The 22,519-nt window shown below is 41.7% G+C and overlaps 2 protein-coding genes and 1 long non-coding RNA gene across 4 annotated transcripts in view; 2 read left to right on the forward strand and 1 right to left on the reverse strand.

Moving 5' to 3' along the window:
- The first annotated feature begins 1,114 nt into the window (after window positions 1-1,114).
- On the forward strand, window positions 1,115-5,752 carry LOC143901405 (putative glutamate receptor). Its single transcript, XM_077413697.1, has 8 exons — window positions 1,115-1,538; window positions 1,851-2,350; window positions 2,566-2,892; window positions 3,237-3,393; window positions 3,642-3,850; window positions 4,491-4,577; window positions 4,661-4,824; window positions 5,225-5,752. The coding sequence occupies exons 1-8, from the start codon at window positions 1,376-1,378 to the stop codon at window positions 5,523-5,525; spliced, it is 1,908 nt and encodes a 635-aa protein (XP_077269823.1). The 5' UTR covers window positions 1,115-1,375; the 3' UTR covers window positions 5,526-5,752.
- On the reverse strand, window positions 5,296-9,210 carry LOC143901419 (uncharacterized). The gene is made up of 4 exons (XR_013258067.1): window positions 7,989-9,210; window positions 5,993-7,384; window positions 5,520-5,600; window positions 5,296-5,430 (listed from the first exon to the last, which is right to left on the reverse strand). It is a non-coding gene; the product is annotated as an uncharacterized LOC143901419 (long non-coding RNA).
- A 341-nt stretch (window positions 9,211-9,551) lies between these two features.
- The window catches only part of LOC143901403 (uncharacterized), a 34,788-nt gene continuing 21,820 nt past the window's right edge, over window positions 9,552-22,519 (forward strand). Inside the window, exons 1-3 of one of the 2 annotated variants that reach the window (XM_077413693.1) lie at window positions 9,552-10,372; window positions 12,608-12,787; window positions 16,351-17,701. In XM_077413693.1, the coding sequence (XP_077269819.1) occupies window positions 16,429-17,701 (1,273 nt within the window). In that variant the 5' untranslated portion in view covers window positions 9,552-10,372; window positions 12,608-12,787; window positions 16,351-16,428. The remainder of the gene's footprint in view (window positions 10,373-12,607; window positions 12,788-16,350; window positions 17,702-22,519) is intronic. The other variant, XM_077413694.1, reaches the window with a different exon arrangement.

Consider the following 22,519-nt stretch of genomic DNA (forward strand, 5'->3'; position numbering starts at 1 on the left):
TTTCTGACCGGATAAAAGACTTTCGGTTGAAATTTCTTTCTTTTCACAACCGATAATAAATTTTCTCTATAATCAACACCATGATGCTTATAATAATGCCTCCGCAGAGAAACGCCAAAACTGGGGCGACGTTAACCAAGCGCACCGGCACGAAAGTCTTGTCTTCGGCCGACTGCGGCAAAAATCTCGTATCCTTCAAACGCGTCATCATACCGTTGTCCGAAAATTTCTGCAAACTGGTACACACGATATCATTTTTACAGCCGAAAGGTAAGGTTGAACGCAAAAAAGGGAGAAAAGGATCTTTCGCGATACCCACTGATAATTTATCACGCCTGTATATGGATTGTTCTTGGACAGGACCATTCCTAAGTTGCCTATCCGTTCGGTATTGATGGACGACAGTTTTCAGGGTATTCTCATTTCTACGGTTTTTTCTCAGCGCCTAGCAGCATATAAGCAACCCTTCTCTCATTGCATACCTAAACAAACAGCGATACAAAGAACTTTTCAAGCATCACTCTGGAAGTAATCATATCAATTAAAAAAAAAAAGATAACTAGAGTAATTTCTTATGGAGGTAAAAAATTAGGCAACTACATTGTTAAAATTGATTTCATATTGTACTCGTCTCGATGTCGTGCGTAAAAATACGAATTGTCAATCGTACTTGCATAAAACCATCCATTATATTCTCTGGCAGTTCCTGTTTGTAATTAAGAAATCAAATTAAACAATATATTTAAATAATTAAATTATCAAGGATATCAAGAAGATTTCTTTCGTGCTCAACACTACATCTTTTTTGCGAGACATGCACGTTTAATAAATTCATTGATCTTTATATTTTTATGCATCGAATTGAAAACTAAGATACGTCGATATACTTGAAATAGTAGCAAAGTGATGACGATGCTCGGATAAGTATAATGTCAGTTACGGCGAGCTTAACCATGGCGAATAATTCATCGGTTTGGCTGATGATTCGCCGATAAAAATCACATTAATCAGTGACACTCTTTCGCGCGCAGTTCTAGATCTTGAAATCCGATAAATTCTTCCATGTGATGATCGCCCTTCAGTCACGGTTTCGCCCTTGAGAGAATCGCAGTACCCTTAAAAGAAGTTTCTAACCTTCAGGCAGTAATAGCCGCTGTGAGGTTTTTCGATAAAGAACTCCGGGATTCACTATTGTCTTTAGTAGGATTTAGGATTCCGATTTCTTATGTCTCTCTATAGTTTTTCTGTTCGTTTTAGTTTACAAGAGACATAATTATTCCGAATTAAACGTTAATTATTTATTGCAACAGTGTCCAACTGCGTGAAATCGAATTTTATTTTTTACACAGTAGCCGTTTAATCTACATTTCGCAAAATGACATACGCGACAGCACGATTGATCGCAATATTTTTCCTTATGTTGAGCACCAAACTGCTGACAGAGAGTATAGGCATTAGCAATTATTTCCGACTGATCAACGACGTCCACAGATATTATCGCACGTCGTGTGTTATTTTCGTACGACCTGATAATCACGGTGAGTAGATATCGGAAACAATTTCCGGTTATCATTTTTCTCACTGCATTTTCGCGAATTTTCGAACAAATGTTGAATCATTATTTCACGTGCAAATTATTTCATTTCAATTATATACGATTTAAAAAATCATGTTCTTTTTTATCTAATTGTTACGAATTTAAATTAAATAAAATGTAATTAAATAAAAAAAATTAAGTCACTTTTTTCTAACATTTATCCTTGAAGAAATTAAATGCGGTTATGATTTAGAGAGCATTTAATTCTGACAACAAGTAAAATATAATACCATCTTTAATGTGAATATTGCAGATTTGAACACGACGACCTTGGTGCACACGTGGTCGCGCGAATTCTCACGACACCGAGTCATGACCGTGACCATAACTTTCTCGGACCTGAGGAGTGAGTACAACGAGTACTGGAAGAACGTCGCACAGCCGTTGTTTGTCGTTCTTCTCGACACGGAGGAGACCATGGGCGAGTTCGCCGAGACCACAAAGAGCATAAAGCCCATCTCTTTTCCCATTTGGCTCGTTATGTTTCTTCAGCGTCCTGGGAATTCACTTGAGGAGCGCTGCAGACATCCTACGGATAACGTATTCAACGTGGACTTCGGTACCCAGATGCTGGTTCTCTGCTACGCTCGCCCGATTCTAGTCGAGTGGTACGCCATTCGCGATAATCGCACCAGAACGTTCGACCTGGCCCTGTGGTCCCCCGATAGAGGTCTGCTTCTGAGGACGCGAAAGTCCCTCTACGCTAGGAGGAGCGACATGTTCGGCGACGTTGTACGCGTGGCGTCCGTGATCGTAAGTTTTTCGCTCTTCCTCGAGTTCCGTTATATGCGTTGCTCTTTTTGCGAATAAGAAAATGGTTGCGAGCGGCGATCATGATAGAAAATAGTCGCCTTGAAAAAAAAATCGTCTCGCAATTTGCCACGAAATCGATATTAGAACTTAAGGATGATTTATAGACTCGTAGATTCGGAAATTGACTTGACAATTCTGTTGATACATGCACGAAGGACTCGCCGCTGATCTCGCACGAGAACGGAACGGTCGGCGGATTTTTCGGTCTGTTGCTGATAGAGCTCAGCAAAGTGATGAACTTCACGGTGGAGATTCTGGATCCGGTGGAGGGATTCGGTACCTGGAGCAAAGAGAAAAAGGTGTGGACAGGTGCGATCGGCCAGTTGGTGGCCAACGAAGCTGATATCGGCATCTCCTCATTCACGATGATGAGTCACAGACAAGACGTTATCGACTATACGATACCATTGATACGCTCGCGATACCGCCTTTATTTTAAGGAGCCTAACACAGCCTTGGTGGAATGGTCTTTATACTTAAAAGTAATAATTATCTTCATATCAACGGTACCTGTACATTATTAGTATTAAGTGCATTATAATAGTTGGGGTACGGATCAATTAATATATTACATATATATTAATTATATTGGTTATACAATAATAGAACGTTTATAACAATGATAGAATTATGCAATGATAGAATTTTAAAACTGCGTAAAGATCTAATCATCCTGTTTATTTATAAATTTAAAATACAATTACTTAAGATTGTTTAATCACATATTAAGAAAAGAAATAGTGTTAAGATAATTTATGCTAAAGATTCACGGTAACAAAGTCTAGTGGATTAAAATGCTGCTTTTCCTCACCAATAAATATTCCAGGCATTCAGCTCTGGAACTTGGATAACATTATTAATGACAATAATAACCGCTTCTATTCTGTTGACTATCATGAAGACAAAAGGATACCTTTCGATGAACCTAATGGTCGAGAACTATATTAAGGTTTGGGGTATTTATTGCCAGCAGGGTTTGCCAGGTAACGTTTCATCGTTACTAGAGGTATTTATAATATTTGTCTAGCATAATATTTTTTTGTATTATTAGTCACGTTTTAAGCAATTAATGTATAGATATGTGTTAATATATGCTAATATATGTCTATATATATGCCATGTATACACACACACACACACACACACGCACATATATGTATGTATGTATATATAAACATATATATGTATAATTTGCACCATAATATAATGCACATGTATATTTTATGCAAAGAATTTCCCAGCGAGTCACCGGTGAGACTGGCTTTTCTCTCGATTTCTGCTTCGTCGATAGTAATTCTGGCCATCTATTCCGCCTCGTTGATCAGCTTCCTAGCGCTCTGTACGCCCAAACTGCCTTTTTCCACTTTGGAGGGTTACGTTAAGGATGGCTCTTACAAATTAATTGTGTTGCGAAATAGCGCCGACTACGACGTTCCTACTGTGAGTTCGTCGTTACTTATAAAGCGCAGAAATTATATTCTTGCGCAACAGTAATTTTTCAGTTATAGTAATTTTGATTGAAACGCTCGATCGCAAATAAAAGCACAGTTTTGTAGCCAAGAAAATTTTAAAAGCATTATAAAATTAATATTTTTTATATGACATATACAAGTATAAGTTTAGTAATTTTTTTGTAGAAAAAGTAATTTTAAACGTTAAAGAAATAATTTTGTAGAGAATATATACTGTTCTTAAATTTTTTTGTTCCTATTCTTGTGTAATGTAAGTATTACTGGCAAAAGTTCGTAAAGAAGAGATCATATTTTTATTATAAGGTAAAGGTACCAATACCCGGACGCTTAAAAGTATAATACGTGTATCAATACCTGGACACATACCTATGTCTGGATACCTTTAAAAAAATATAAAATAAAAAAAAACGGTTGGATAGAGTATAACAAAAGTTTCAAACTACAAGAAGAAATATTTTTATCTTTGATTTTAATTCGCGTTATTAAACTTATATAAATAATAAAGGTGTCCAGAGATATAAGTACATATGGCCGGGTATTGGCACCTTTTACCTTAACTGGAAAAACAATTTCTTTTTTCCAATTATGCTCTTTATGCAATTTTGCAGCACGTCAAGGATCCCGTTTTCCTGCAAATGTACGAATTGTTAGAAGAAAAGTATTTGCCGCTGTCAACGACGGAGGGATTCGAGAAAGTTAGCGATATTACTTAATTATAATGAAATCAACGACGTTAAGTTTCGTTAAGTCGACCATTCTCATGTCAATTCTTACGCAGCTCTGCGAGAGAAACAAGTTAGCGTTTTACACGACGGAGATATTTAAAGAGGCAATTAACATTTATATACGGTGTAGAGTCGTATATATTGAGACCGGAAGAATCGACAATTTGGCGATAATTCTAACGAAAGGAAATCCTTACACTGGCTTCATGAATTACCAGTAAGTCCTAAATATACATATTTATATTTACAAAGACACATTTTATTATTTAATATACATTTATTGTTTAGAAGACTGCTATCCTTCATTGTACTACGTAATTGTCTGATGTTTATAAGTTGAGCGTTTGTTAATGCATGTGATAAAAAATTAATAAATTTTATTAATATCAAATTTTTAAAAATATAATTTTCAATAATTTTCAAGGTATAAATTTCATATATTTGGTATTGTAAATATTCATTTAAGGATGCGAGAATATCGTTAAATTTTAATATTGTTGAAATCATTAAATTGAAAAAAATGTTGTATTATAATATTCAGATAGAATATTATTCCCTGCCATGCTTTTCCTTTTTCTCAAGAATAAATGCTTTAAATATATTTTCATATTTTTCAGCTTGCGGAAATTGCAGCTTAATGGCGTTATACATAAATTAAAGAACAAGTATCACATACGAAGGAATCATCCGAGCGGGGTACATTACGGTTTTGTCGAATTAAGCGATGTAACGCCAACTTTGGTGATGGTGGCGGCCAGCATGGTCCTGGCACTTCTTATCTTGATAATCGAGAAAATGTATTATTCGTTTAAAACTCGATGCTCTAAGAACAACAAATTGTCCATTAAAAAATTGAGTTATAATCTCGGCGTAAGGAATAAGTTGCGAAAGGGAAACGAGAGAAATTTAAACCTTTAAGAATTTTATAATACGGGACCGATCGGATATTGGCCATAATAGACTTAGACGGCTTTGAAAGAAACCGTTGAGAACCTGGAAAAAAGCAAGACAAAGTCTCAGAAAGAATCTAAGCAACACGAAATTCTTCGTCAATTAGGCTGTAAGTTACTACCGACTAATTTTGCACAATTATTATCTGCACAAATTGATTAAAATTTTTATATTTTTCTCTTAAAAAACAATTATTAAAATGTATCCTATCATTTTTCAGGATTAGATATATACGTATATGTATTGAAAATGCAGTGTGACGGTTAAACCCCGGCATTTTTGAGATGTCAATTTTTCCACCGTTGTCGTTTTTGCTCTATATCGGTTAAACAAAGCGGTTTAACGACAAACTACGTCTACATAAATTATTGTTTCAACTATCATATTTGATTCGTTGACTTTGATAATCTTTAATGTAACACTGTCAATATTACCGGCAAACGGAAGTTTGCATCCGCAACTTGCAGTTATTCCTTGCTGCAGTCGATTCGATACGCACTCAGGTGGCGTAGCTTCGCCGCCGGCGAGCGCAACGGATGCGAGCTAGCACGCGCTTACGTTTCCGCTTTCTGTTTGACCGGAAGTGACCTTTGCCTCGTTAGAAAAAACCTGCACGCACGCATCAATCCCGACAGTCGACAGCCGTTCCATACGTATAACAGGTACCGCTTCAGTATACGTATAATACGTGTAGAACGTGAGTAGCCTTTACCGTTGCAACGAAGCTATGACTAGTAGCGACGGCATTGATTATCAATTACGCCAATTACGGAAATAAACGCATCTTCCGCGAGTACCACCAATCAGCGACAAATTAATCGCGACTATAGCACGCGATGGCTGTAGCGTGACACTGAGGATAGCTTCTTCTATTACCGGATCGGTCCCGCGATTATGTGTGGGGGAAAGAATAAAAAAGTATTTATTAAATATTAAATATATTTAATTTATTATATATATATATATATAAATATTTATTAAATATTTTCACGTGAAACACACACACACACACACACACACACATATTATAGTGTGTGTCGCGGTTTCGTTGCAATTCTCTCTTGTTGATGAGAAACATGAGTGTTTCACGAACATAAAACTTGAAAATAAAAGACGCGATCTCGCGTTGAGATGCTCGATGGATTTGTCTTTTGAATTTTCAGTTAATATTTGTGTTTTTCCTAGAACACTAAGGTCTTCGTGTCGAAATACAGGACGAAATAAAAAGAAGTGTTTTTTCTTTTCGGATGTAGCCTCGCGGGCAATGTAAACGTGCAACCGCACGGCCTTGATGATTGTAACCGTAGCTGCTGCACGACGTGACACAGCAAAAAGTTCTGGAAACAAATATTTACAATTTTAATATTAATTTTTCGGTACCTCATCATCAATATTGTAGTTCGTCTTGCTAAATTTGTTTTTTACTCTCACTCCAAATATTTCTAATTCACAAACTCAATTTTTAATTCTAATTTAGAGCAGAAGGAAACATGACAATTAGCTTTGTCATTTTCTTTCTGTACTTCTAGAGAAACGCTTTGGTAAAAAAAAAAAAAGGAACTTGATGGTGACGCGACTGCACTGCGAGACGACTTGATGATGCATCTTCGCGCGGTCGGACGGCCTCGAAATGCACTCCGCAGACGCAATTGTCTATTATCGTTCGCAAGGATCGACGACTGCCGTTTCAAGAGGAAAACAAGATTCCCCGACTGGCCTCTCTCTTGTCGTCGCGCGTAGTAGCCATTGTTGTCGCGTTGTGTCATCTCTGGGCTTGTCCATCAATACGCCATTACACCGCGCCGACCCAGAGAGAAAGAATATTTCTGCAGTCAATCGTAACAATAACAATAATTATGAACCAGGAAACAATAACACTCGGTAACGATGATTGTTGCGGAGAAAACAATGATGCTGATGATGATGACAACGGATAAAGCCTCGCTCTAAAAATAAAGTCGTAAAATCTCGCAATGATGTCTTCCTTTGAATTTCGACAGCGTTTAGTGCAAGATTTGAAGATTTTTTTTAGCGTTACATAAATAGGAAAGGATCATTTTCTCGTCAGAATTTAATAAGATTTTTATATTTAAAGAAAGTTCTCTCTTTACGATAAAATATATTTAAATATATTATATATTATTATTATGGCCGGATAAACATATTTATGAATTATAAATTATAGCTAAATGGCTATTGGGAAATTAAAGGAATTTTCTCGTTGTGAAAACATCCAAATAAAATAAAAACACTTTATATTAAAGCGAGATGTATCATCGCTAGATATTTCAACATATCGCCAAATATTACACGAATAAGAATTAAATAGCTCTTCTACTTAATTACGGATATTCGTTACGCACTCAAATAGTTTCGAAGTACAATGTTTCCAAGGTGGCCCAGTGCTAATTATTACAATAGTGTTTCTACCTTAACGGAGACGATAATTGGCGTCCGGCGAGATGAGAAGCTTGACGGTTGCCCCTTCAGTAAATCCGCCACTGAGACCTCTTCGGCTACCGCGAAGCTCATTAACGTGTCCGAGAGCGTAGGAAGGTGTTAGCTACACGCTGGGTCATTTGTCCTTATGCGACACTGTCGTCGACTGATGATTTTTTAGAGGAAGCGGCAGTGATCAGCCACGATAAAAATCGCGAGTCCAATAAAAACATGGGTCGTTGTCCCCATTATGCCGCGGCCATATAATCGGAAATTATTTAACCGTCCTGTTAGATATAAAACAGCGCCTGATAACTTGATTAGTCTTTCGCAGATAAACCGCGCTATAATAAGCGTACCAATTTTTTTCTTTTCACCACTCACGAGCTAAACGATTCGGTTAGTAGGTCGTAGATAATTGACGTAATATGTGTTGTTACGCGGCAGGAAAGCAATAATTAATTCATACTTACAGAACATGACGAAGGTGTTACGCTATTATTAAATTATTATACAGTATTTAATAGTGTAATATTATTAGAGTTTGCACAAATTAAACATTATATATTAATATAAATATTTACTCTGATAATTAAAAGTAAATTTAATACATCCTCGTGCGTATTCTTTCCGGTATTCTAAATTCGAGATTGTATCGCGCGAAAGAAACACGAAAGAAAACAAGTGTTTAATTCCTATTCAGATCGTTACGCTGCGCAACTATTTTCGATCATTATCTGTGTTCGTTATTCCTCGTTTTTGTTAAACTCTTTATTTGTCACGCGAGGGACGCGATGTCCACTACAACGCTCCGTTCGTTCAATGTCAAAACCGAGAGGACCGTATCTCTCGATCGGCATCGTGATCCAGGTACCATTGCGAAACGGCCGATCGTAAAAGCACTTAATTGCCGTAGCACGGTTTTGCCCAAAATAGGCGAGCACCGGGACCCTCGGCGCATGCAACAGATACTTTTCATCTCCGAAGGACTCTTTCTCTCGTGTACCTTCACATTTATCTACGTTATTAACGCCATTTATGCTTACAATTTTTACTTCTATTATTACAGAATGTCTCTCACGATTAATATTGCTCCTCACGGTCCTCCTTTATCAACCACGCATTTATTTTACCTCAATAGCGGAATAAATCCGCTCGATCATCTCCGTTTTCTTTTCCCTTCTCTTTCTCTCCTTCTTTATCTCCCGCCAACGTTAACGGAGGCGACCCACGTATGCCGGGTGCCGCGTGGGTGTGGGCTCTGGGCTCTGCGTACGTACGTGTCCGCACGCACAGTGGGGGCACACGGAGCCGCGATGCGGTACCCCACCGCCGCCGTCGCCGCCGCCGCCGCGGCGGAATGGAATGGAAAGGAAAAGAGCTGTGTAGTGCACCTACAGCTGGCCTATCCGCCTGCCGTAGACACGATTATGTTTCGTGTCTGGCGAACCCATTCAGTGCTTCTCACGGCACGGGGGCACATGGTGCGGTCGCGGCCGCAGACGGTCTCTCCGCGAGTGGTGCACGCACGCGAGCCGCGCGACGAAGGAGTGCAGCGAACTCCGGAAGATAAGCCCGCCGAGGAGGTCGAAGGATAAAGCGAGAAGAAGGAGTTGAGAGGTCAAGTGCAAAGAGTAACGTTAAGTTATATATATAAAAAAAAGAGAGAAAAAAACGTTGAAGACGCTTTAAGAATGTTGAAAGCTTCGGAAGATATTTTCCGAACGGATTATATTCATTAAATCAAAGAAATATATTGAAATACGTACTGTAAATAATAACACGAAAAGCTGCGACTTATAAAAACAGAAATGTTTAAAAAGGAGTGCAATATAAAAAATAATAATAAAAGAAGGAAAAGGGACTAAATGGGCACAGGTGCCACGTGTGCGTCATTTAAAAAAATATAATTCTGCTCTGAAGATACCACGCGGAAAAAAAACGTGTTACATCGGAAGGAGAAACTGCGTCGCGGGGACCTGCGAGAGCACTCCGCGCGCACTTTCGGAGGAGATTCGGCGCGTGTCCGGCGGCCGCGGCGCGGGCGTATGCGCGATGTGAAAAACCCGGTTCCGTGCTAATTATGACAGCGCGCGACACCGTGAAACGCGGTTCTCGTCGATAAAGTTCCGCGAGCCCCCCCCCCCGTGCCGAATGGCGCGGCGATTCCGCGATCTCTTCTTCCGGGCGCGCGTGCTGGAGATCCTTAAGTAGTGCTATCGCGAGTATCGCGTATCCAAACGCGGGCAGCGAACGCGCCCGAGTCCGGGAAGATAAGAGGAAAGGAAGAATAACAATAACGCACGGCATTCCCGGAGACCGGAAGGCGGAAAATCGGCGACTCACGATCTTAGGATCACTCGGGTGTCGTGAAGGTAATTAGCGCTAATTAAGCGAAATTTCAAATCGGAACTAATTGTATTATTACGGAAGAGGAAGAGCATTCCTGGCGTCCGGAGTTTGCATCGCGCGCGCGCGGATCATTTATCACGAATGAGGGAGAAGCTTAATTGTCGAAAGAGAGCAAATTTATGCGTGTTATCGGCGCGCTGCATCGGCGCGTCCGTTTTTGCTTTGCGCGCGCTTCAAACTTTGACGGCTAACGAATGAAAGAGAAACCGGATGTATAATGGAACAAATGGGATTTAATGCAAACGATTCGCGCTGGAGAAAGCACAGCAACGGTAATCGAACAGAATGTAACCGAACGTGAAACACCAGCGACCGATTTTGCATAATCGGAAGATTCAGTAGAAACGATCGAAGCGGTCAGACCGCGCGCGCGCGGAGCGCTTAGATATAGGAATTCGAAAGTCTCGAAGTGATTTCCAAATCAATCATCGATCCGCGGATTCACCGCGGATCTCTCACGATCGATGCAACAATCTGCTCGCGCTCCGTTATGCGGGGAGGGGAAAAAAGCTACGCAACAAATTAGTGGTTGAGGACGAGATTACAGGCGAGGTAAAAAGCGTGCGGACTTGTAAATCAGCCCGTTTGTTACTCACGGAAGTCGGACTGTCTGATGGCGGCTTCCGAAGCGTATAGAGCAGGCCCGCGCGAGGTACGCGCTCGCAGTAATGTATACAGCGTAGATGCGATCAGAAATTTTAATTAAACCGTTATGATCGTTCTCGTTGTCGACGTGGAAACTGGAAAGTTACGCAATCGCGTAGCGCGTGGCTGACGATAATACAATCAATTTTTTTTCTTTTACTTCGCGCCGAATGATAAATTTTATACAGCGTCTCTCTTCGACGTGAATTAACAATCGATAAATCAAGGTAAATTTGAAGAGGCTGGATCACTTCTTTTTCAAGGAGGATCATCTCCTTGCGGTTTGCGTCTAGTGGCCCCTAAGTGGATAGCGGCGAGGATTGTTGTTGCGCGCGGGCAAATTATGTTGACTTGATTACATCACTCTCCTGCAAGAAGCGGCTTCGCTAGCGGATCGTAGATGTCGGGGGACCAGAGTGCAGAGCGCGCTACACGACTTTCTGAGAGACGGATCGCTGTGTGTTGCACAGAATGCCGACGACGGGAACGGTTCTCATCCATTTACGCGGAATTGGATCACTCGCTGTCCGTTCGGAATACCTATGATTCCGCAGGAGAGAGGAAGTCGATCCGCTAAGTTTCACACGGAGATTGACGGAGATGCGATCCCCGCACATTATGCACCGCGCCGACGTAATCAAAGTGCGACGTACGAGTGGAAGGGAATAACTCCGCGATTATTAGACACGGCGGTTAAATGTAGACATCAAATTACTCTCTCGGTTAGGTGCACGAGGAATCGAGGAAAAACAGTTTGCAAGCAATCTCCTCCTTCTGAGCGAGCGCGCACGAATTTGCGCCGCGCATTCTTCCGCAAGGCAAATGAAAATATATATTATTACACAGAAAAAACAGAAGTATCAAATCAACACTGATATACTTGTATATATACGCAAGAGCGTATAATCTTGAAATGAGATTATATTGCGTTAAAAGAAGAAAACTTGCTTGAATGAAGTCATTTATATATAGTTAAACGAAGTTATAATTTAATTAAGTTTATATAGTTCAATTAAGAAAAAAAAAGTTAAAATTCTTATAAGAAGATTACGTATATTCTTACGTATATGCAAGTGTATCATTTTTTTCCGTGTACCAGCACTAGTAATAGACAGTAAAAATCTCTTCTTTTTTGAAAATATAATAATATTCGGAAGATATACATACTGTTTTTTTTTACATTATTTGTGTTTTTATTAGATTTATCAGGAGATCGTTTCTCTTAATCCACGCATTCTTTCATTGTTCTTGAAGTTGGAGAACCCCGCGCTCCTTATATAGAGAGCGCGGCAAAACTGGGTCAACGCGTTTTGCGTTAATGCAACTGAATCTTATTTGAATTATCGACGTCGTAGATAACTCTTCTAACATATTCACGGATCGGTCCACTTTTGTTAGACACGGTGGCGAGCAACGCTGCCGTCGGCCTACTCGATTAACAAAGAGCGGGCGAGAATAGGAGCAACGCTCCGCTGTACGCGTGGAAAGCCGTGAAATGACCCGCTCGTGATGGCGTTCTAATGGAAAAATGTATGAATTTTTTCTCGTTGCAGACGTAACGAGAGAGACCGGCCGCGAGTCGACCGCGAGTACAGCGAGCAGGAGTTTCCCGTTATCGAATCTCGCGGTGCCGAGGAGCAAGAGGGGCGATTCTCGTCCATCCGACGAGATTTTGCGAATCTCACGGTTTCCTGGAGCCTCTCACGAGACGAATCGCACGATAAATAAAATAGGTAAATCCGAGTTAGTCATTCGCCTTGCCTCGTTCTTTCTCTCTCTCTTTCTCTCTTTCTTTCTATCGCGCGCGATAAACTCGCGAGCTGCCGGAAGTGTAAAAAGCGTTGACGTATGATGGACGATTTCGAATTTTGCTCGGACGAGTCTCGTGTACGGGAAACGTTTACTCCGTTACGTGCGTGCGAGGTTTACGCGTTCATTCCCTTCTTCGGTGCGAGCGAGACTGGCACAGCGTGACGGATTCGCGGATTTAGACGCATCGGCGGCAATGATGATTGTTCGGCCTGTTAAAGCAAACGGGATAAATGCCAATGCGGTTCGCAGATGAGAAATAAAATAAAATTTTGAATCGCACTTCTGTTCATCAGCGATTTTTGTCTTCGCTCAAGTTGCACGTATAACTTTCGGGTGAAAGTAGAACGTAAATCAACTTTGAAGGAAGAAAGCGAATTTTGAAAGGAATCTCTTTACGATTTTGTTGCTTTTTATCGCGTTGATTTTTATAACGTCACGTGAACTTGGAAAAGTTACTTATCTCCACATATGTACATTTTTAAATTTTAATAATTTAATTAGTTTTCTATTTATCAATTGTATAATTTTTTAATAAAAAAATCCGGTTAAGATTTTTAAACAGACGGTTAGGAGAGAAATAAATCGATCGACATTTTAAGTAGAACGTATACCGCGAATTTTATGAAAAACAAAAGAAATTTTAAATTCAAATTTTTTGAAGAGTTTTTCTTCCCTGTCATTATTTTACTTTAAGAATAAGCGATAAAAATAACACGAGCTCATGTGGAATTAATCGGAATTACTCAACAATCGTGTCGTCGGTTAACCAGACGGTTAGCCATTGAAAGAATAAATTCCTGAATGTAGAAAACGTCCTCGGGATCGTTTGAAATAAAAACGATTGTGCCGGCGCGATTAGGCTTGTCGCTACCAATTAATAAAGAATTCCAAACAAGCTCAACGGTATATTCAATCTCTGACTTACGAGGCACACTATCCCTAATTACGTCCGTTACCGTGAAACGTTTCGGAAAGTTTCGCGCTTTTGTTTTCTTCGTTAACTCGCGCGATTTATATAGAGCCTAATTATACCTAGCGGGACCGTGTGCTCGCGCCGGCGAGCTGCAACTATTTCATTATCATATACGTAAGTATCGCGTCACGCGTAACAGGTATATGCGAACCGGTAGATCTTATCATCTCCAATTAACTGTCCGTTAGATATTAACTTTACATGCATTATTGACAATTGAAGCAAATAATATATCGCAAGTCGCGGCAGGCTGGCTTCATTTGTGGGGCCCGAAAGCTCGCGTAGCGTAACAAAGATAAAACGTCCAGCCGTTACGTCACAAGGGATTATATCACGCGCGACGGTAATTGTCGATAATGGTGATGATCGATCTGTCTTGATCGCGGGAGGCATCGAGCGGGCACGGAGCCCCGTGCCCGCGCGATGCCGATCGTTCCCGCTGGCCATTTATGGCGGCTCGAGAGAAAGGAGAGAAAGAGAGAGACCTGGCTGTCAATCCTCGATCTTCTCGCGCGAGTACGATCGCACGATTAGAATGCAACCGCGCGTTTCGTCGCCTCGGACGGTCGCGCGCGGTGCGCGACACCCACACGCGCGCGGAGAGACGAGAGACGAGCGTGTGAGGTGCGTGTTGCAAAATGTGCGACCGGGTGTCACTGCCCACATGCGTTATATGTTGCGTTGCGTCGCGTTGCGTCGCGTTGCGCGGCGTGACACCCACATGAAACGCAGCTACCGACACGGTCCTTCGGAGCAGAGTCCCGGAGCCGTGACACGCTCCCGTCGATTATAGACTCGGCGACTCGCTGTTTCTCCCGACGACGTGCGTTTCCCGACGAAACGTTAATATCTCGCCCGGCGAGACGGGACGGCGATTTTCAGCGTGGTCGGTGATATTCGAACGCCGCGGAACGACCTTGCGTGAGTCGTGCCGACGCGACATGGACGTGGACGTCGAGACGCGCGCGGCGAGCGCGGCGGGTTTGCGGTAAAAGCCGCCCGGCGTTTTCTCATCGCCGTATAAGTCTGCTCACTGCTGCGAGGATCGAGCATGCGTTGTGCAAAGTGAATTAACAAACGGGACTCAAAAATCGGACGGTCTCGCCAATCAAATTAACTCGCTGCCGTCGATACGTGTGAGAGAGTGCAACAGGTAGCAAGAACCTTTCTCCCTTTTTTTCTTACCTTTTTCTCCAAAAAAGAATGTTCTGGAGACTGTTACGGCGTTTCGTAAAAAAATTTTTTAAGATTTCAATAAAAGAGCGTCGACTCTTCCATAGCTTTGTACTATTTAGAAAAAAAATAATGCAAATTGTGAAAGAAGAGAAGATCATAAAGAAAAGAACGAGCTTGATAGATACTGAATAAATGTGTTTATTTCGCCCTCGATAGTTAAATATTAAAAAATGAATTTTAAACCAATACTGGAGTTAGATAACATTTTGTTATTTTTAACTATGATGTGTGTCAAAATTTATTTTAACACGAAGCAGTATTATTTTAACTCCATTGATTTATTTCAATTAGGTAACATTGTTTAAATTAATGGCATATCGAATAGGAAGAGCGGCGATCTATAGGAATGATAAAGTGACTCGAATTGAGTATAATTTGACAGTACAAATTTAACAGTGTAGTTTACCCGCCTTGAAACCGTTTACAATTATGTTGATTCGAAAGATGCAATTTGCAAAAGCACTCGGGTCGCACCCAATAAGGAGCGAATTAATGCGTTTTCGAGCTCGTTTCGCGAACGGAAATTTTATTTTTTGCTTAAATAACTAGAATTATATCAACGTGTCCGGTCGGGCGTGAGCTTTGTTCCATAACGGCGTTAGAGTTTCACCGCTGTAATTTGCATAGATTATCGTTGACGTGCAAGCCATTACTAATTCCATGGTGGCAAGCTAAATCATTGCGTATCGATCGGCGAATCATTCAGCGAGCGGCGGGTCCGCGTTTCGAACGACAATCTGCTTTTATAGCTCTATTTGATCCTTCCGTTACCTACGCAATAATTAACGATCCTGCTGACGGAGATTTGATTTTAGTTGCCTCCCGGCGTTATTATTACAATCTTAATAGCACATTTTATCAGCGCATGGCATTTCACGATTCAATGACGATCTCGAGCGACGTTACAGCCGAGTCTTTTGCCATAATCGTATCTTTTATGCGTCTCGAGACAGCGTTTATATCTGGATCTGGAGGCGTACTAAATTCTCGTTTCGTCTTATCAACGTAGAATCAAATGGTATACACATAATCTATACATTATTATAATGTATATGTCTCACCTTGATATCCTTGAACTTTTTATATTTTATCTTTGTATGTCCATTTCTATCAGTGCAGATTAACATAATTTTGGTTTAACTTACTTTATTTTTTTTTTAGTTGTAAGAATTCTTAGAACTTAATTCTTAAGAAGAGTAAAAAAAAGATTTGTTCCGTTTTCTTTATGTTACGCGATGTTAAATTTCAGTACTCAATTAATACTCCAATTTTCAGATGAACAACAGCCTTCCGAATAATCTTCGCTCTTTTTGGTGACGACGAGAAGAACTGACTAAAATAGACGAGGAGAAGATGGTCTACCGGGGCAGTTTGCAGACGGACGAGCCCAAGGATGCACCGAGGCTGGTCCGGGTGTCTCCTCTGCGCAGCAGCAGGTCCGCCAATCCCGGGTCAAACTCGCGGGCCGTCACGTCCGCCAGGGGCCCGGTTTACCACAATTCACTCGCGACGTCGATCGACGCCAATCGGGCGCGGCTGATCGAGGAGAGGCGATTGGGACGCGAGCGGGATATCGAGTCAGTCGAGAAGGTGATCATGAGAACGACCGGCATGAAAATCGGCGCGCCCAAGCTGCGCAACATCAGTCAGATCCGCGAGACTGTCTTCCTGGATCAGTCGCTGACGCCGATCGACAAGGTCGGCAGGTCAGACTCGAGAAATAATCGACCGCGCAGCGTCGCTACGGGTTACGAGGATGGCACGGCTAGGATACCGAGGACTCCCAACTCTCTCCTGGCGGACCTGAGGGACTTGGAGAGGCTGAGGAACACACCGCCGACGCCGCGGAATCACAGAGGACCTTCGCAGAAAGCAGAATTAATGCTGACGATCTCGAGTAAGAGGAACGACGCGCCGACCTCGGCCAAAATCCGCTCGGATATCTTCAAAATCCAGCAGATGTTTCAATCGGCGGATCCATCGCCCAGAACGGTGTCCAAGCACGGCAACGACAAGCGGATCAGGAGCGATTCGGAGAAGGAGGAGAGGAAGCCCGGCGCGGAGATTAACAGGACTCGGTTGCTGGCGCAGAAGCTTCTGGAGGCGTCCAGGAGCAATCGGGAGTCGTTGAAGGATCGGTGTAACAATCCGAAGAACGTGTCCAACAAGATGTCGGGCAGGAACGCGAACGGGAGAGCATTGGGTAAGATCCTTCAGGAGATTCCGGAGAGAGATCTGAGAGACAGGCAGAAGCAGAAGGAAGACGCGAGATCGGAGGATCAGCCGCGTCCTCCCGCTCGCAGGAGAAGAAATTCGAAAAATCGAGGCTGGAAAGACGCGGATTACTCTTCAGACGGGCGCCGCGGGTCGGAGGACCGAGGAGGTCCTCGCGGGGAGGATTCGTCGAACGGTGGTGCGAGCGCGGAGAAGAATTCTAAGGCGAGTTCTAATCTGGACAGACCAGATATTCTGGACGGGCTGTTGAAGGAGTCCGACCGGCAGCTGGCGAACCTGAAGAGCGATCTCGGCGAGAGGGAACGCTCGCGTAGTCACTGGCGAGGATTCGTGCAATCCATGAGGCTGCACGACGTCGAGCTCCATTCCGACAGCGAGGACCAGCGCAAGGGTGAGTTCGAGCGAATCGGCTGTACATCTCGCGCGTGAGAAAAATGTCTAATGAGTGGTAGATGACGATTGACGAAGGATAGAATAGATGGAATAATTTTTGAACAGATCGCTAACTTAGTATCAATTATTTATAGCGGCACATGGTGGCGTTGGTGTTTAGAAATGAATTACACAATTCACAAATTAATGACAACCAAAAATCTGAAATTCTTTTAAAGCTTTGCGTTTGTTTTAGATACACCCTGAGTTGTAAGTTAATAGCTAAAAATGCGAAGCGTTTTCAGCAAATGCGAGTTAGTAAATTAATTTCTTTAAATTCAGTACGATTCATTTGGCTGCGAATAATCTCGGCTGAAAAAAATATAAAGCATCTTTAATAATTTATAATAAACTATTTGTTACAACAGCTTTATTAAAAAGGACATCGTGAGAGATGTTTACTGGTTCATTGGTATCGTCCCGCATTTCCTCGATCATGTCTTTATCTCACGTTCGACGATGCCTGTTGAAATTTTCAGGTTTATCGGTTTAATGCCCGCAGGCACGTTAAATGCTCGACGTCCGTTTGAGGGGGCGCGTTGTATAAGCCTGCAGATTCAATTAGCGACGTTTGTCGAGGTGTTTAAAATTACAGTACGACTGGCATGCCCATTGATCCCTCGGGGGGGCTGAAAAACCTCTATTTTTGGACGCTCCCTCACGCTCGCACGCTCGTTCGCGGTACTACCGCAGGTCAGGGTAGTGCGTCCCCAATGTAGAGTGTGCGTGTGTGTGTGTGTGTGTATGTCCCCTTGACATATGTCTCTACGTATGGATTTAACCGTAGAAACAGACGCGCGCGGAAGTGCCTCTTCTCTCTGGTCCCGCAGTGAAAGTTCCGAGCGCTCTGATGACGGTCCCGATCTTTTCGAGCATTCAATTGTATATAGAATGCTGGAGTGCCGTTCTTATGCAAATGGCGATATAAGATCGAACCCTGTGCCCCTCGAGCCTGAGATTTACGAGCCGAAATAACATTGCATTTATTTACTCATTTATTTCCGCCTGAATAATTTTACCTTTCTTTATCCGTGATTTTTTTCAGCTTAGGAATCTCGAGAGAAGAGATACAGGACTAATTCTTGACTAATTTGCTTTAAATTCATGATAAAATTCTTGCTGATATATTTTAAAATAACGAAATTAATTGGATAAGCTGATAACCGGCCGAAAGTTAAGCCCTGCTTTAAATTGTCCGATTAGATTAGATTAGAAATTAGTGTGACCTGCGGTCTGCGGTTCGGTAAATGCCGAAAGTGTCGGTGTGTTCTCACGGGTATGGCTTCCTGGAAATTTTCTGGTTCTCCGTGTGTGAATGCGTGTTTAAAGCGAGCGGAATGGCATCGCCGTCACCTTCAGTTGCGCGCAACGTGTAAGAAGGTACTCCGGGGTCTCCGGGCGTACCTTGCACCGCTCTTTTATCCTAGCTAAGCATTCTTATCTCTGCGACTTATCATCTTACATGTAGACTCTACGCTATATCTCTGCTTGCTTACGTGTACGCCCGATGACTCAAGAATGTTGATACGCGCAGTAATTCTCGAGTAAGACAGCTGCATTTGTGTCGAGAACATGCGGACTATACGGATTAAAACAAAAAGAACCCAAAAACTGAAAATTGCAAGTCAACAATTAAATTTCTAAACTTTCTTCTTAAAAGAATTTTAGGAAGAAGTAGAAAGGATGAGGAGAATCGCTTCTTTCAAAGCTTCGATGAAACGGAGTTTTCCTTTAGAAAATATTAAAATTAAATTTTTTTTCGTTAAATTATAGGATAATCGAAATCACACGAGCGCATAAAATACTCGCCATCCGTGCGAATTAAATTCCTTTTTTCTTCGCGAACGCGTCGCGAAGAAACGTTGCGCTCGCAAAATAGATATCGTCACATTACGCTGACCGTACATAATCTTCGTGCAATGCGAAGCCGACGTTCTCTATCTTTCTCTCTCTTCAGGGAAGGTTCGTAAAGCAGGCGTCTCGGGAAAAATTCCTGAATCAAAGGATCTCGGGTCGTCGGTGGCCGCGAAGGGGTTAATCCTTTCGCGTCGCGGTGAAATACCGCGTTTACGTTTGAACTATGCACCCATCGCATCGCCGACTTGGCTGCTGCCACGCTCGAATACCTGGGCGTTCGCGTAATACCGCGCTTTCGTCCCGAAAGCCAGAAGAGGGGCAGGTTTTCTCCCTCGCGTCCGGCATTCTCGCATTCTCACGGCGCCGCGAAAGTTTTCATATATATAAAACGGAGGAGAGAGAACGCGCGGCGGCGCGCAATTAACGGTATGATGACATGCAAACATTTTTTAGCGATTGCCTCAGCGAGACTTGCCATTCGATTGCATAAACATCGGAAAGTGCGAATAACTATTGAGATCAAAAGTCAAATTAATACATTCTTTGCGAGACAGATAACTAAACACGTGCAAAGTCGGCATTTTCTCTTAACTCTTTCACTTTTAGAGAAAACTTTGTTAGACGAGAAACGTGATTAATTTTTTGTTTATTATAATTGTTCGAAAAGTCTCGGTGCCTCGACAATGCTATTGAGAAAAAATTCATATCTATTTAGTTAACTGTTATAAAATTTAATAATTAAAAATTATGCATAATAAAGCTTGCAGTTTATCGATCGTTTAATGATTGGAAATTTTTCTTGGCAATCTTTGAGTTGGTTTTATTTTAATCTTTAACTTCCATTTTTCTATAGAAACTTAATTAGACAGCAGCTATCCGCGACTAAATTAATTATTTGGGAAACGGGGGTCATCAACTTGACATTAATTAACTTATGGCAATTAAATTATCCGGGAAGGCAAAGGGCAAACGAATATCTCACAATGTGATCGCTTCTTCGTCGATTTTATTAGCAAAAAAAGTATCTTTCATGTCAATCGGCGCAAACGTAAATTATTGCGAGGCAAACAAGCGGCTCTTTACGCGCTTTACACGCCCATCATTTTTTACAACACACCTATTATCGCGCTAATCTCGTGTAAGCCTCCTAGTCGGGCGAAGGTGATAGAACCGATCCCGGCGATCGTGAGAGCGCGGAAAGGTCGCGTATAACAAATTCTGGGCACAACGGGACGCATCGACGACAACCGCGATTGATATCATCGTGCGATGCATCGTATCCAAATTCCTTTTCGCACGCGTGCACGCACGCACGCACGAACGCACGCACGAGTTTCCCTTATACAGGGTGCTCTAGAACCCTTGACCTGAATTTCGAATCAACGAGAAGTGCGAAGCCGATTTTTTTCTTGACAAAGATTTTGCCAAAAGTTTTATCATTCATAGCGAGTAGAATATTTCAACTTTAATTAAATTTTTTGATGAAACAAAGTTTACATAAATTTGACTGAACACCTAGATTTTTTCACTTTCAAAGAAAACTTTGTTAGACAAGAAGCGTGATTAATTTTTTGTTTATTATAATCGTTTAAAAAGTCTTGATGCCTTGACAATGCTATTAAGAAAAACTCTTAATTTATCAAGTTAATTAACTGTTATTAAATCTAATATTAAAAATTGTGGGTAACAAGCCTGTAGTTGATCGTTTAATGATTAGCAATTCGTCTCAGCAAACTTTGAGTTCCTTTTATTTTAATCTTTAGCTTTTCTATTTTTCTATAAAATTAAAATTTAAAGTACGACCTTGATGAGATAAATTTAGCTTTCAGAGAGGAAATGCATTTACATACCATTTATGTACTTTTTCGGATTTTAGCATATTACAAAATCTCAATTTCCGTTCGACCAAGAAAAAAATTGACTCCAAAATTTCTTTCGCCGAAATTCGCCGCGTTGTAGGACCGACACCCCATATAGGCCCCGGCGACCCTTGCCCTTGAGTCTACGCCCTAATATTGATCCGAGCATCCCCACCACAGTGGGTCACATCGGTACGGTCCCCCCTTTTCCTCCGACCCCGTCGTTGGGGGCCGTTGGTCGTCCATACATCGGTTCTGATGCGCTACATCGCCAGTGTAAACGTGACTGTCAAACCGTTAACACTTTGCAGACCGATCGATCGACAGTGTCGTTGAACGCCGGTCTCCTCATTTTCCTCTTCGTCCTCCTCCTCCCGCCCCTCCGCCCCGTCTTCAATTTCCTCCGCCACCTCCCGTCGCGATGCCGCCCTACGTCAAATATCTCAGTGCAGATGCGGCCACGCGGTAGGATACACGCGCTTCGTTGCCGGCGGACATGGTGCTTTGCGACGTCTGCGACAGCAAAGGTGAGGGTGGCTTCTTTTCTCTTTTCCTTAAGGGAGAGGGTTGTCCTCTAGGGCCGCGCGTGTATCCTCTCTAGAGCGAGAATACGTGACCGTCGTCATGGAAAGGAGATTCTCCCTCTTGGTCTTTAATTTTGGTGACCTTGGTAGTTACTCCTCGGGGGTGAAGCGTTTAGAAATTAAAAATTTCCTTGGGGATGACCGCTGAAGATTCGGGACGAGATTTGCGATGAGAAAAATAACAGTTAAAACTAACATCCTTAGTTATTAAAAATGACGACTTGACTTTTACTTGACGATTCGTATTATTAAGCGAAGCTTTATTTTCAAAAATAACATTAGTATTGGTTTTTTTTATTAATTGGATTGATATTTTTTTAACGGCGAGATATCCCGAAGAGAAATATAGACCTTGGAAACTTCGGATTTTAATTCTAATCAATTAAAATATTTTTTATATGCATTACATTTTACATAATTAATTAAGAATCGCAAAAATCCTAAATCTTATAAAGCATTCAAAATTCAACGATTTTG

The sequence above is a fragment of the Temnothorax americanus genome, unplaced genomic scaffold (genome assembly GCF_048541705.1).
Source record: "Temnothorax americanus isolate GAGA-0224 unplaced genomic scaffold, ASM4854170v1 Scaffold33, whole genome shotgun sequence".
NCBI lineage: Eukaryota > Metazoa > Arthropoda > Insecta > Hymenoptera > Formicidae > Temnothorax > Temnothorax americanus.